General features: G+C 52.9%; 2 protein-coding genes across 2 annotated transcripts; both read left to right on the top strand.

Annotated features, from left to right (window-relative positions):
• Nucleotides 1–1,108: 1,108 nt before the first annotated feature.
• LOC309436424 (transcription factor SOX-17-like) lies at nucleotides 1,109–3,073 on the top strand. Its single transcript, XM_082045588.1, has 2 exons — nucleotides 1,109–1,480; nucleotides 1,781–3,073. Exons 1-2 carry the CDS (start codon nucleotides 1,180–1,182, stop codon nucleotides 2,707–2,709), a joined length of 1,230 nt encoding a protein of 409 aa, XP_081901714.1. The 5' UTR covers nucleotides 1,109–1,179; the 3' UTR covers nucleotides 2,710–3,073.
• A 7,145-nt stretch (nucleotides 3,074–10,218) lies between these two features.
• Nucleotides 10,219–12,055, top strand: SOX17 (SRY-box transcription factor 17). The gene is made up of 2 exons (XM_082044548.1): nucleotides 10,219–10,590; nucleotides 10,872–12,055. Exons 1-2 carry the CDS (start codon nucleotides 10,290–10,292, stop codon nucleotides 11,798–11,800), a joined length of 1,230 nt encoding a protein of 409 aa, XP_081900674.1. The 5' UTR covers nucleotides 10,219–10,289; the 3' UTR covers nucleotides 11,801–12,055.
• Nucleotides 12,056–13,669: the final 1,614 nt, after the last annotated feature.

Here is a 13,669-nt window from a genome sequence, read left to right as displayed (position 1 = left end):
TTCAATGTTAGAATAAGTTAATGGTGATGCTGCCTTCACTCATGTAGTTTCAACCAGAATTTTTATAATATTGGTTTATTTGATCCAAGTGGCTACCCAAACAAAAGTGTGGTTAACCAAATAAACTTCTCTGATCTTCAGCTTAAAGCTCAGCTGTTTCTCAAATAAGCATTGGTGCATTTAATAGCACCATATAACAGTGCAAATATTAATCAGAACTCCCGTGAAAACGCCGTACTTTACATTATTTATTATGCCAACACCGAACATAAATGGTAGCAGGAAAGAATTTGTGTTTATTCTGAAGTGACAGACTTTTTACATACATCTGTTTGTATTTAGTTTATTTATTCAGGCAAACCGCAGAAATACTGACCAAGGCAAAGCAACAAGCAATACGTACTGAAAAGATCAATTTAAATAATACTAAGGCAAATTACGCTACATACAATAAATATCCGTGCCTTTGGTAAATACTGAATAACTTTATTACGACGTATGAAAAAGTGGGATGGAATATTTAGGCTTTACTGTGGATTCAGTATCTTACTGCTCCACGCGATTGACACCTTGCATGGGGTTACGAGGTAAAATACGCTAAGGTAGTACTGGAAGTCAGGAAGCTGAACTGTGACATACAGATGCCCCCAGTGTCTCTCCAGGTGTTACGTGGTACCTAAGTACGGTGAGATATAGTCTATCCATTCCAACTCTTTCGTCTCTCCTCTGCCCAGGGTTGTTCCTTTTTGGCCAGGCGATGACGGGTGGGTATTTGCCGGATGACAGGACTACAACGCACGACCTCGGTGAGATGGTCCCTGCTGTCACTGCGCGGAGCGGGGCTGAAGTCCCTCGGCCGCTCACTGTTCCGCTCTCAGTTCCACCGAAGGACCACCCCACAGGTCCCAAGGGGGAGGTGGCAGCGCTGCCCGCAACGGGCCCCGCGACCTGCTCAGGTGCCCGGCCGTGCCGGGAGGAGCCCCGGGGGCCGCCCCGCGCCGCAGCGGGGGCCGCCACCACCGTCCACGCCGCGCCCGCCCCCGCGGCCCCATTGGCCGCGCCGCAGCTCAAATAGGACCGGGCGCCGGCGGCCGCCAGCAGCGAGCGGGGCCCGAGCGCCGAGTCCGTGCCACGGCCACGCCGGCGCTCTCGGCCTTGGAGGCGGCGGCGCGTCCCGAAATGAGCAGCCCCGATGCGGGCTACGCCAGCAGCGACGACCAGGTTGCGCAGGGGCGGTGCTCGCTGCCCATCATGATGCCGGCCATGGGCCCCTGCCCGTGGGCAGAGTCGCTGAGCCCGCTGGGCGAGGCAAAGGCGAAAGGCGAGGCGACGCCGTCGAGGGCGGCGAGCGGTCGGAGCAAGAGCGAGGCGCGGATCCGGCGGCCCATGAACGCCTTCATGGTGTGGGCGAAGGACGAGCGCAAGCGGCTGGCGCAGCAGAACCCGGACCTGCACAACGCCGAACTCAGCAAGATGCTGGGTGAGCGCGGGGTGTCCCGGTGTGCCGCGGTGTCCCGGCGGGGGAGTCCGCGAGGGTGAAGATCCCGGGGCGAATCGCGGGGTCTGGGCTGCGGACGAAGATCGGGGACACCCGTGGGCTGGTGGATTGAGGGTTCCGGTGTGCCGGGGGTTCGGGCGGGAGGGTGCGAGGGCGAAGAGCCCGCGCCCGGGCGAGCCACGGCGGCCGGGCTGCGATCGGGGGCGGCTGGGCGGGTGCAGTCGGGGCCGAGCGTCGGTGCGCGCCGGTGTGCGGCCGGTCTGACGGTGTTTGTGGGCGCAGGTAAATCGTGGAAGGCGCTGTCGCTGGTGGAGAAGCGTCCGTTCGTGGAAGAGGCGGAGCGGCTGCGGGTGCAGCACATGCAGGACCACCCCAACTACAAGTACCGGCCGCGGCGGCGGAAGCAGGTGAAGCGCCCGAAGCGGGTGGAGAGCGGCTTCCTGCAGCACGGCCTGGCGGAGGCGGCGGGGCCCGGGCTGGGCAGCGAGGCCGGCGGCGGCGGCAGGATGTGCGTGGAGGGTCTGGGCCTGGCCTACGGCGAGCAGGGCTACGCGGTGGCGGCGGGCGCGGGCCACTACCGAGACTGTCCGATGCCGGGCGCCGCCTTCGACGGCTACAGCCTGCCGACACCGGACCCGTCGCCGCTGGACGCGGCGGAGAGCGAGGCGCCGTTCTTCGCGGCGGGGCTGCAGGAGGAGTGCGCGCTGGGGCCCTACGGCTACGTGCCGCACCCGGCGGCCGAGTACCCGGCGGCGGCGGCCGAGAGCCCGGCGGGCGCGGCGCTGCGCCGGCACCTGCCGCCCGGCGAGGCGCTGGGGCCGGGCGGGTCGCTGCAGGGCTTGCTGGGCTGCCCGGCGCCGCTGCACGCCTACTACGGGCAGGGCTGCCAGCCGCCGGGGCCGGGGCGCGTCCCGCCGCTGCCGCCGCCGCCGCCGCTGCCGCCGGGGCCGGTCGGGCAGCCGTCGCCGCCGCCCGAGGCGACGCCGTGCCGGGAGCAGCTGGAGCACTTGCCGCAGGAGGAGCTGCTGAGCGAGGTGGACCGCACGGAGTTCGAGCAGTACCTGCGCTTCGCCTGCAAGCCCGAGCTGGGGCTCCCCTTCGCGGGTCACGACGCCGTCGGGCTGCCGGCACCGGAGGGCGCGGGGCCCATCTCCTCGGCCGTGTCAGACGCCAGCAGCGCCGTCTACTACTGCGGCTACTCCGACCTGTGAGGGACTGACTGGGGGCACGGCACGGACTGACAGGGAGACGCCCGGCCCCGCTCCTATTTATGTAATTTATTTCAGTCTTGAGAACTGACACGGTATCCGTGACCTACTCGTGGTTTGAAAGGCGAAGTGCTGTCTTGCTGCCCAGGTGTTGCAGCTCTCACCATCGCTGTCTGACAGTGATATGGAAAACTGTTCCTTCTGTGGAATCGTGATGCTAATTACACACATGGAATACAATTTCTAAGATCTTGTTAGAGATCCACATGTTTTTGTAATGTTGTACAGAGTGCTGGTTTTTTATATGTTGGAATATGTACAGAATGATTTTGCACTTTTACAAATAAAGGGAAAATAATAAACTGGTCGTTGATATCTCCTCAAAGAGATGTTGTTGTCCTTTTTAATCGTTATTATTGCTTTTTAAACTACCTCTACTAATGTCCTTGGCACTAAGCATTAGGTTTCATCACACTTTCTTTAGTCTTCTGGTTCTCTTGCTTAAATTATAAACAAAACGTTAAGTGTTCAGAAAGTATTTGCTCCATGCTGTTTTTGTTTTTATTTTGTTTGTTTTATTTCATTAGTGCTTTCTTAGACGGACGATTAATATGAGTGACTAATAATAATTAAAAAAAAATAAAAGGTGACCTTTTTTTCTGTTTAAAGTGTTAACAGACTGTAAGAAAGCTCTTACCGAAGCACCTTAGCTTCTGCTTTCAATGTAATCGTGGACACATTGGATACCATTAAGAGTAGCACTTTGCTTAAATGACCGGATAAGTGTTAGTTTTAGGACCTCCCCAGAGAGAACGTCTTTAGTGTCCCGGGAGCTGCCGTTGCTGCGCCGAGGAGGGTGGTAGCAGTGGGGGACACCAGATGTCCGCTGGGGACAACGAGAGCAGCAATTCGGGGTTGATAGTAGGTGACAAATTTTGACACAAGCCTCTAGAGGGGGAGGCCGACCAGAAGCAGCACCAGACCACGTCGGCACCTTCAACCGTACGTCACCTAATCTTACCTCTTCTTTCCTAAAAAAAAAAAATCCTTATGCTACGTCATAGCGACTATAGATAGAAATATCTTTGTGATTCGCAAATGCGCAGCCTGAAGTTGAAGTTCCATGGGGAAAAAAAAAAAAAAGTGTTTTCATTTAGATGTTAGGGCTAAGTCCAGCTGTGGGGTGGGACTGATAAATTCATTATGTTTATTACTTAACTTGGGGGGAGGGAGTAATAGTCATCTGGGTCGTTTTCGTCCTAAGATAAAGCTGTGGAACTAAGCCCTGGGGAGGAGGAACCGGGGCCGAAGTGGCAGACTTGCCCACTGATTAACCTGTCTTCCTTGAGGACGGGAAATTAAACTGGGTGCATTTTCAAACTACTTTTAAAGAGGCTTATGTTTGTACTGGGTAAAGACAAAATAGCGTGCACAAATCTAGATGCAAATTGCCTCGGTCAGTGAGTTCGGAGCATAGCCTTGTTGGCAAAAATATGCTATGTAATTGCATAATATTAGTGAGGCTTTCGAACCTTAATATTCTGTAAAACAGTCTAGCCTCTAGTTTCTTAATCTTCCCATTTTACTTTTCAAGCAGTCTTCAATTCTCAGAGATATATCTAAAATACGCACTTGGCCTCTCTCTTCACTCCTCTCCCACGTATACACGAGAAAAATGATGTATTCCTGGATGAGGTGGTATCTCAGGCAAGGACATTAAATGTCTTCTTGATACTTTAATTCGGAAAAAAATATTACGTGTTCCCAAGCATATATACATAAACCCAGTAAAGAAATAAGCCTGGGAAAATATAGTTTTGTTTTGGTTGACTTCTCCTTTTATTATACAGTTTGAACCCGCAGGATTCGATTAAATTCTTTTTGCCCTTTTCGCACACGTTCATGGCTTTCTGGAGGAAAAGCACTTCGGTTGGCTTTAGAAATAAATCATTGTTAGGCTTCTGACAGGTTCGGTCACAATTTCTTGTCATTTTTTATTTAGGTAAAGGTTTTGCTCCCCTCCTTTCTCCTTCCCCCGAACTTGTTGCACAGCTGAAAGCTGAAGCGAACTCGCAGCTGTAAGCAGGTTCATGACGAAGGTTGAAAACCTTCTACTTATTTTTTATAATAATACCGGAAGTAATTGACAACAAATTGTGTTAAATAAACAGACAGGATTTGGAAAAAAGTTCACCAGCATAGCGGTCCTGGGTACCATACAGTGTGTACAGGCAGATCTCAGAACAACCCTTCGTACAGAGCTTTTGCAGTCTCAAACGTAAGGAGCATTATTTTCCTGTATGTATACAGATGTGTAGTTTTTTGGTTTTTTTTTTTTTCACCGTGAGAGGAACTGACTGAACCCCCTTTAGACACTACCGATATTCTTGGAGCAAGATTTTCTGAAGCCCTATTCAAGCCCTGTTTTCCGTAGAGCGTGTCTTGACTTTCTGATTTTAAATGACACGCACCCAAATCTGTCCTGTAGCTCTTTTGAAAAGGTTAAATCTTCCTCTTGTCCCATGAGTGCCTGTGGCAATCGGGTACTAAAAGAAGGATCCCAACCTGACTAATTAGCTTTCACAAGCATTTTCCATGGCTGGGTTTTGGCCGTCAGACGCTGGAAGGTTTTGCTACCTGCCTCGGGAGGCTATGAGAAGCTGCAAGTATATGCCACAGATCGAGGAGCCTCTCGGCCCCTTCCCTCTGCCGGCCCCTTCCCTCTGCCGTCCCCTTCACGCAGAATCGGGGTCTGCCACCGCCACCCCGTTCTCGGCACTGCATTCAGGGCAATTCTCTTCCTTGAAACAGCATCTGCTCTTCTCTTAGCGGTTCTGGTTTACTCCAAAAAGGAAATAAAAAGGCAGGGTGACAATTTCAGAAGTCTCTCCATCCTTGCCAAAACAGCCGCTCTCCAGTTACACGGCGGCATTAGCAGGGCAGAGCCTTCAGGCCCCTTCCCACAGGGATGTCGAGTGCTCTCTGCAGCTCATGCAGGCCACTTGTGTCCCACTCTTACCAATTTGGCTTGTTTCAAGAAGTCTGTAGTCGGATCTCGATTTTTTCTAACATAACTAAGCTCTATATGTGGACACCGCACAGAAATCAGAGGAGGTTGTTTTTTTCCTATCTGTATGTGTTTGTGCTCTCTCTTCCTTAGGTACAGCAGTAGAAAATTAAGTAGGCCTAATCCGAGAGAAAGAGATTTCAGACAAAAGTGCTGAATTAAAACCAGTTCAAGGTTCGTCTACATAGGGCTTGTGGCAGGTAAATTCAGGAGGCGACAATAAAAACATGCTGATGGAGAGTAGCTGGGACTGGAAATGTCAGGAAGCAGTGGTCCTGTGCTCTGAAAAAAAACCCCACAAGATTAACTTAGCGAAATTGTGTCCTTATCTGGTAGCTGTATGCTTTTCAAACTAGAAAGAGAGTAATCCATAGAAGATATTACCGACAATACTGCTGCAGAACTTCTATTTGTAGACAAGTTTGATTTATTTACGTGGCTGCCCTAACCGTGTTTTGGAATAAATACCTATTCCGTCTCCCTCGCTGTTTACATTTACTGAGAAACACATTAAAAACTCCTGCTTTTAGCATCCCCACGGGAGAAGGTATACTGAAAACTACAGCCGGCCACGCCGGAGTGAGTGATAACACCGGTGCAAGCAGTGCGGGGACACTAGGCGCGGGCGACAGCGACAGATCCTTTGCAACCTCGTGACAAACCCAAATAAAAGCAACACGGTGCCGAAACGACTGGGGCGGAGGGGAGACGAGAGGGCTGAGTAGGGTCCCCGTGTTACAACAACAGAAGGATTACCGTCCTGCCCCTCCCGGGACTCCCCGCCCGTGTCCCTTGTGGCTCTGCCTGCAGCCCACGGTGAGAGTCGGCTACGTGGCTGGGGCCTGACCGCTCTGAGCCTCCCGCAGCCCTTTTAGGGCTTCGCTCTCCCTTGAGACCCACTGCAAAATTCGGTTGGGGTTGCCAAGCGATTCAAGTGGGACAGAAAAGCTTTGCAAACATCTCCTCGGGTTCCTTGCCTAGATGTCAGGCAAGCTTCTCGCAGACTGTTACTTTTTGATACTTTATGAATTTCACTCGGAATGATTCATTCAGGAGCTCACAGGAGATCCGTGGCATCAAGAAATTTCAACTAGGAGGTGAACCCTAGCCCCAAGCAACACCAGCTATGTAATTTTCCTTGCTCCTGTTGTGACAGCTGACTTCTGTCTAGTTTGGATGCTGCTAAATCTACCCCCGGTTTTATTCATTGGGCTGAGAAAAAAACAAACAAACAAACTACAAAGTCCACACCTTCTGAAGGAAAAAAAAAAAAAGAAAAATTAAAAAAAGGTTGTCAGTGGAAGTAAACAGTTTCTATCCCGTAAATCTACAGGTTATGAAGGTGTTGGCACTCGTGTAGGAAAAGAGTAAGTTATTTGCTTCCCCTGCCTGCTCAAAGAGCGGTGCGGAGCTGCCCGGCCCCCGCTGCTGTCGACATTACCTGATGATCTGTTCTCACTCCGGATCGTGGTGTCCCACAGGCGCTCATGGCGTCCTGAGACTGTAGACCGGGTGGAATTACACTTACAACGTATTACTTCTGAAACTCGTTTCAAAGTCATACTTATCTTGAGCAATATTCGATTTATTTGCTGCCCCTCTTAGAGTCCTTTCTTTATGCTGCTGAATCTCTACTTTTGGTGCTCGGAGACCATCAGTACTCAGGGGAACTGCTGATGGTGATCTGCAGAGCCGCTTTATGCGATAAGCCCTATAAACCCATGCTGTCAAGTTTTTACGTGCTGTGAATGAATCGCGTGATGTGACGCCAGGACGCCGGACGTTGCTTTGACCCGATCAACTGTGATTTGACTCGGTTGACCCACATCGTGTCTGCCGAAGAAAAACTGCAGCATGCTTGGGAGATTGCAGGTCTCCTTGCTCGAAAGAGGTGATTGTCCCGCTCTGCTCTGCACTGGTGCGGCCTCACCTGGAACACTGTGTGCAGTTCTGGGCGCCACAGTACAAAAAAATATATTAAGCTACTAGAAAGTGTCCAGAGAGAGACACGAAGTTGGGGAAGGGTTTGGAGTGGAAGCCGTATGAGAAATGGCTAGTCACTTGGTTTGTTCAGCCTGGAGAAGAGGACACTAAGAGGAGACCTCATGGGGGTCTACAGCTTTCTTACAAGGGGAGGAGGAAGGGTAGGAGCCGAACTCTTCTCTTTAGTGACCATAGACAGAATCCGAGGGAATGGCAGGAAGATGTGCTAGTGGAGGTTTAGGTTGGACAGTAGGAAAAGGTTCTTCACCCAGAGGATGGTGGAGCACTGGAAGAGGCTCCCCAGGGAGGCAGTCATGGCCTCAAGCCTCACAGTGTTCAAGAAGAGACTGGACAATGCCCTCAAACAAATGGTGTGAACTGCGGGATTGCCATATGCAGGGACAGGAGTTGGACTCGATGATCCTTGTGTGTTCCTTACAACTCAGGACATCCTATGATTCCTGCCCACATATTCGGCACCTATCCCTCCAGCATGCTCCAGACAGCGGGAGCCAGTTCCCAGGCCTACTGGGCTGGTACGGAAGGGGAAGCCTGGGGGTGGAGGATCCACCGGCTGATCTGCCGCCGCCACTGCTCGCCCGGCGTCAAAGCCCCGCGGTAGCCACTTCGCCCCGCTGCCAAACAGCGTGAACGGAGGGTGTCCTAGAGGGCACAAAGGGGCGAAATAAGAGGACGGAGCCGCCCCGCAGGCGTCCGAGAACAGCGGTGCGGCTCCAGGCTTGAAGACTGCCCCCTAAACGCAAGGCGGAGTCGTAAAACAGGTCCTGTCCCCTGCCGTCACCACCTTGTCCTTGAGGACGCCAAGTTTTTCTCTAAAAATTGACTCCCAGTTACAGAAGGGAACGCGGCGGCCCGCCTGTTTTTATACTGGTGAAATTTAAAATACATATCTAAACAATACAACTGATAATTTGTATGTACGTGTCTGTGAGTGTCGAAAACTAGAGCGGAGAAGGTACTCTTTCCTAGAGTTTAATGGCTTTAAGTATGTTTATATGCAGCTAATTTATGCCTAGACAGATTTCTGTCTAATTTAGGTTGACATCATTATAATTATTATCTTTAAATGGCCGATTGAACGTTCATCGAGTATGTATTCCACCCCCCGACCACTTATACCCTTCCCAGCCTGCAGGCATCTGTATTCGCTTTGCCGGGTTCCCCATTCCACACCTCACGTGAAAGACGAAGGACTAAGTAACTCACGTCAGCGCTGATCTCTGCTAAGAACTAACACAAAATAATTTAATCTCGGCTTCGATCGAAACACGAACACAGAGGTATCGGGCAAGAAATTGTAAGATGCCTTAAATAATTTCTCTGTCGGTCGCTGGAGAGAAGACGCGGGTTTCCCTGAGGGCAGGGAGCCGTCGCGGGGGGGTCTCTTGCCCCCGCTCCCGCCCGGAATCACCACATCGCCTCGGCGGGAGCACCGCCCGGCCGGCCCCGCCGCACACGGGGCGGAGACGCGGACACAGAACAGAGCGCCTTATTGGAGGAATAAAAGACGTTGTCTTTAACGGCCAGCAAAAATAATTAAAGAGGACATCATTTATTCAGTGATCGCCCCCCCGTCTCTCTGTCCGCCCCGTAAGCGCGGACGCTTTTTATTTAAATAAGAAGCTGTAATTTCATGTGGAACGGAACGGGTGTTTTCAACTTGCACAGTTATGCTGCATAACCAAATGGTCCAACAAATGCATTGCAGTTCATGCCAAGGTTGCAGATCGCTTGGCTGCTCGTTTAGGGGAAATCTTCCTATGCATTTTTCCTGCACCAAAACCGTCACTTTCAGAGATACTCAATGAAAAATAGGGTATTGGTATGATTGAAAATACCTTCACATACTAGAAAGCTTTAAATAGGAGAATTATTACAGCTGATGAGACTGTTCCATTCGGAGGATCAGGCTCACAATCACGGCAGCCGGTAATAAAAATAATTCGCAAACAAAAGAGAAATATTTTAATAGGAAAAGAAACAGAAGTGTATTCACAGCCTTTCCAAACATTCCAATGAACTGAGAGTCGGCCTAATTTTGAACACACCGTGATTTAATAAAACTAATTTGCCAGTGAGGCAGCGCGCAGAGGAGGGTGAAAGGGAAGACAGGATCCCTCGGAGCAGCGACGGCGACAGCCGGATGGGAAGAAATATCTCCCTGTGCGCGGTGCTTATGCCGCCGCGGTTGGGAGCGCGGATGCACGGAAACATCTCCGCGCCGTCACGACGGGGAAGACGGCTGTGAGGTGGCAGCGGGGGCCGCGAGGGCGGCTGCGACCTGCTCAGGTGCCCGGCCGGGTCGGGAGGAGCCCCGGGGGCCGCCTCGCGTCGCAGCGGGGGCCGCCACCACCGTCCACGCCGCGCCCGCCCCCGCGGCCCCATTGGCCGCGCCGCAGCTCAAATAGGACCAGGCGCCGGCGGCCGCCAGCAGCGAGCGGGGCCCGAGCGCCGAGTCCGTGCCACGGCCACGCCGGCGCTCTCGGCCTTGGAGGCGGCGGCGCGTCCCGAAATGAGCAGCCCCGATGCGGGCTACGCCAGCAGCGACGACCAGGTTGCGCAGGGGCGGTGCTCGCTGCCCATCATGATGCCGGCCATGGGCCCCTGCCCGTGGGCAGAGTCGCTGAGCCCGCTGGGCGAGGCAAAGGCGAAAGGCGAGGCGACGCCGTCGAGGGCGGCGAGCGGTCGGAGCAAGAGCGAGGCGCGGATCCGGCGGCCCATGAACGCCTTCATGGTGTGGGCGAAGGACGAGCGCAAGCGGCTGGCGCAGCAGAACCCGGACCTGCACAATGCCGAGCTCAGCAAGATGCTGGGTGAGCGCGGGGGCTGTCCCGGTGTGCCGCGGTGTCCCGGCGGGGGAGTCCGCGAGGGTGAAGATCCCGGGGCGAATCGCGGGGTCTGGGCTGCGGACGAAGATCGGGGACACCCGTGGGCTGGTGGATTGGGGGTCCCGGTGTGCCGGAGGTTCGGGCGGGAGGGTGCGAGGGCGAAGAGCCCGCGCCCGGGCGAGCCACGGGGGCCGGGCTGCGATCGGGGGCGGCGGGGCGGGTGCAGCCGGGGCCGGGCGTCGGTCTGACGGTGTTTGTGGGCGCAGGTAAATCGTGGAAGGCGCTGTCGCTGGTGGAGAAGCGTCCGTTCGTGGAAGAGGCGGAGCGGCTGCGGGTGCAGCACATGCAGGACCACCCCAACTACAAGTACCGGCCGCGGCGGCGGAAGCAGGTGAAGCGCCCGAAGCGGGTGGAGAGCGGCTTCCTGCAGCACGGCCTGGCGGAGGCGGCGGGGCCCGGGCTGGGCAGCGAGGCCGGCGGCGGCGGCAGGATGTGCGTGGAGGGTCTGGGCCTGGCCTACGGCGAGCAGGGCTACGCGGTGGCGGCGGGCGCGGGCCACTACCGAGACTGTCCGATGCCGGGCGCCGCCTTCGACGGCTACAGCCTGCCGACACCGGACCCGTCGCCGCTGGACGCGGCGGAGAGCGAGGCGCCGTTCTTCGCGGCAGGGCTGCAGGAGGAGTGCGCGCTGGGGCCCTACGGCTACGTGCCGCACCCGGCGGCCGAGTACCCGGCGGCGGCGGCCGAGAGCCCGGCGGGCGCGGCGCTACGCCGGCACCTGCCGCCCGGCGAGGCGCTGGGGCCGGGCGGGTCGCTGCAGGGCTTGCTGGGCTGCCCGGCGCCGCTGCACGCCTACTACGGGCAGGGCTGCCAGCCGCCGGGGCCGGGGCGCGTCCCGCCGCTGCCGCCGCCGCCGCCGCTGCCGCCGGGGCCGGTCGGGCAGCCGTCGCCGCCGCCCGAGGCGACGCCGTGCCGGGAGCAGCTGGAGCACTTGCCGCAGGAGGAGCTGCTGAGCGAGGTGGACCGCACGGAGTTCGAGCAGTACCTGCGCTTCGCCTGCAAGCCCGAGCTGGGGCTCCCCTTCGCGGGTCACGACGCCGTCGGGCTGCCGGCACCGGAGGGCGCGGGGCCCATCTCCTCGGCCGTGTCAGACGCCAGCAGCGCCGTCTACTACTGCGGCTACTCCGACCTGTGAGGGACTGACTGGGGGCACGGCACGGACTGACAGGGAGACGCCCGGCCCCGCTCCTATTTATGTAATTTATTTCAGTATTTTCAGGAGAGTTTCTCAAATCCTCGCTGGGCGGAAATATGCTACTATCGTGCAGATTAAAAGCATGGGTCAAACTGTTTTTCAACTGGTGTGCCAGCATGTTTACATCTTTCGGGCATGGACATTAAAAAAGTATCGGTATTCTTGCAACATAAGCACCATTGCTTGTTTGCCCAGAACACGTTTTTTAATTAGCTGTTTTAAGCTTTTTTTTTTTTTTTTTTTTTTGTACTGTAGGAAAATAAATTTATGTACAGATGAGTCTGTCATTCTTCTTGGCCATATGGGCCTTTATTGAGTCTAATCTGAAGTTAAATCAGGCATGCCCTAAGGTGGAGTAAAGTGAATGCAAATACTGTGTGGCACTTTCGTTCACCATGACAATGGCTCTAAAATGGTCTCCAGGGCCAAAGAATTTTGTTCCCAGGTGTGGCTGTATTTTTGTTGCGTAGCTGAATGGTTAGACCTGTGCTGCTGTCTGTCTTTTGGAGTGCAGAACATGTGACTGTACTCAACTGCGTTTCTTGTAGGGTGGTTTTTGGGTTTGTAAGTGCCCACTGGAATTTGCAGTTGTCACTAATACATCGGGAAATACCTCCTCCTCAAAAGTATAGTCCCTGTAACAAAAGAAGCTAGGCGAGTTTGGGATATTGCTGGTGTATCGATGTGACTGGAAGCCCATTGGATTTTGATACTTGCAGATGTGAAGGTGAGTTTGCTTTACATAGTGATTTCTGTTTGAACCAAGTGACTCAAAAATAGCATTGGTATTTACAAATTGTTTTACTTTCTGCCACCTACCTTCAAGTAATTGTACGGTATTTTGTCTTATGGGTTCAGGTTTGTGTTAGTAAGGAGAAAAACCAATGCAGCCCAAATGCTCTTCTCAGTTGCTGTCAATCAACTGCCAGTATCAATTAACCATTACACAGATTTTTTTTTTTAGCATGTTCAGCTGTACTGCTCTCTGACATTTCTGCCAGTGCAAGAGTACAACTGCATCTCCTTTTCCTCATAGCACTGGCAGGTAAGCATAAAGCTAACTGCACTTGTGATGTCTCTTTTCCATTTGGAAGACGCTGACTGGGTCAACCTGCAATAATTCTAGAGAACTTTTATTTTAATTTGGAAATGACAGTTCAAAAGTGATATCAGTGACATTCATAATATAAATATTTTCAGGTGAGTGTACTTCATCTTGCACTGAAGTCTTAGACTGCTGAGTTGTGGATGAAGAAGTCCTGCCAAAATTCCATTTGTGCAATCCATGCTTGGTTTTATAGAAATTGTGTGATAATGACCATTTTCTGAACACCTGTTATGTACACAGAGACAGCTGCGTTACTTTCAAACAAATTAGTAGAAACATACTTGAGCAGATAATGTTTTATTTCTTAACTCAGGAAGTGTAATTTTATTTGGGTCAGAAGAAGCCCTAATTATGTCCACTGTCTTCAGTGACATTTTTAAACTACATGTAAGTGCAATATTGAAAAAGTTTGCTTGAAATTGTGGTTGCCTCTGATTGCTGTAACATTTTTCCCCCCTCAACTTTACAATGAGCAAAGTGTGAAAAACAGTGTCAGGTTTCTAATATTAGGGGACTGGGTGCAAAGTGGGAAATAAAACTGCAAAGAGGTCATTGTTTTAAGAACAACAGAAACATTCTTATTATATTATAATACATTTGTCTGGAAAGAACCACTGAACATATTACAATTATAGGCTACTGTAACAACAGTGAAAACTGTAGTTCCTCATGCTGGATTAGTCCATTTGTGGTTTCTAGAT

The sequence above is a fragment of the Streptopelia decaocto genome (genome assembly GCF_964273445.1).
Source record: "Streptopelia decaocto genome assembly, chromosome: 2".
Taxonomy (NCBI): Eukaryota; Metazoa; Chordata; class Aves; order Columbiformes; family Columbidae; genus Streptopelia; species Streptopelia decaocto.
This window is presented reverse-complemented; position numbering and strand designations above follow the sequence as displayed.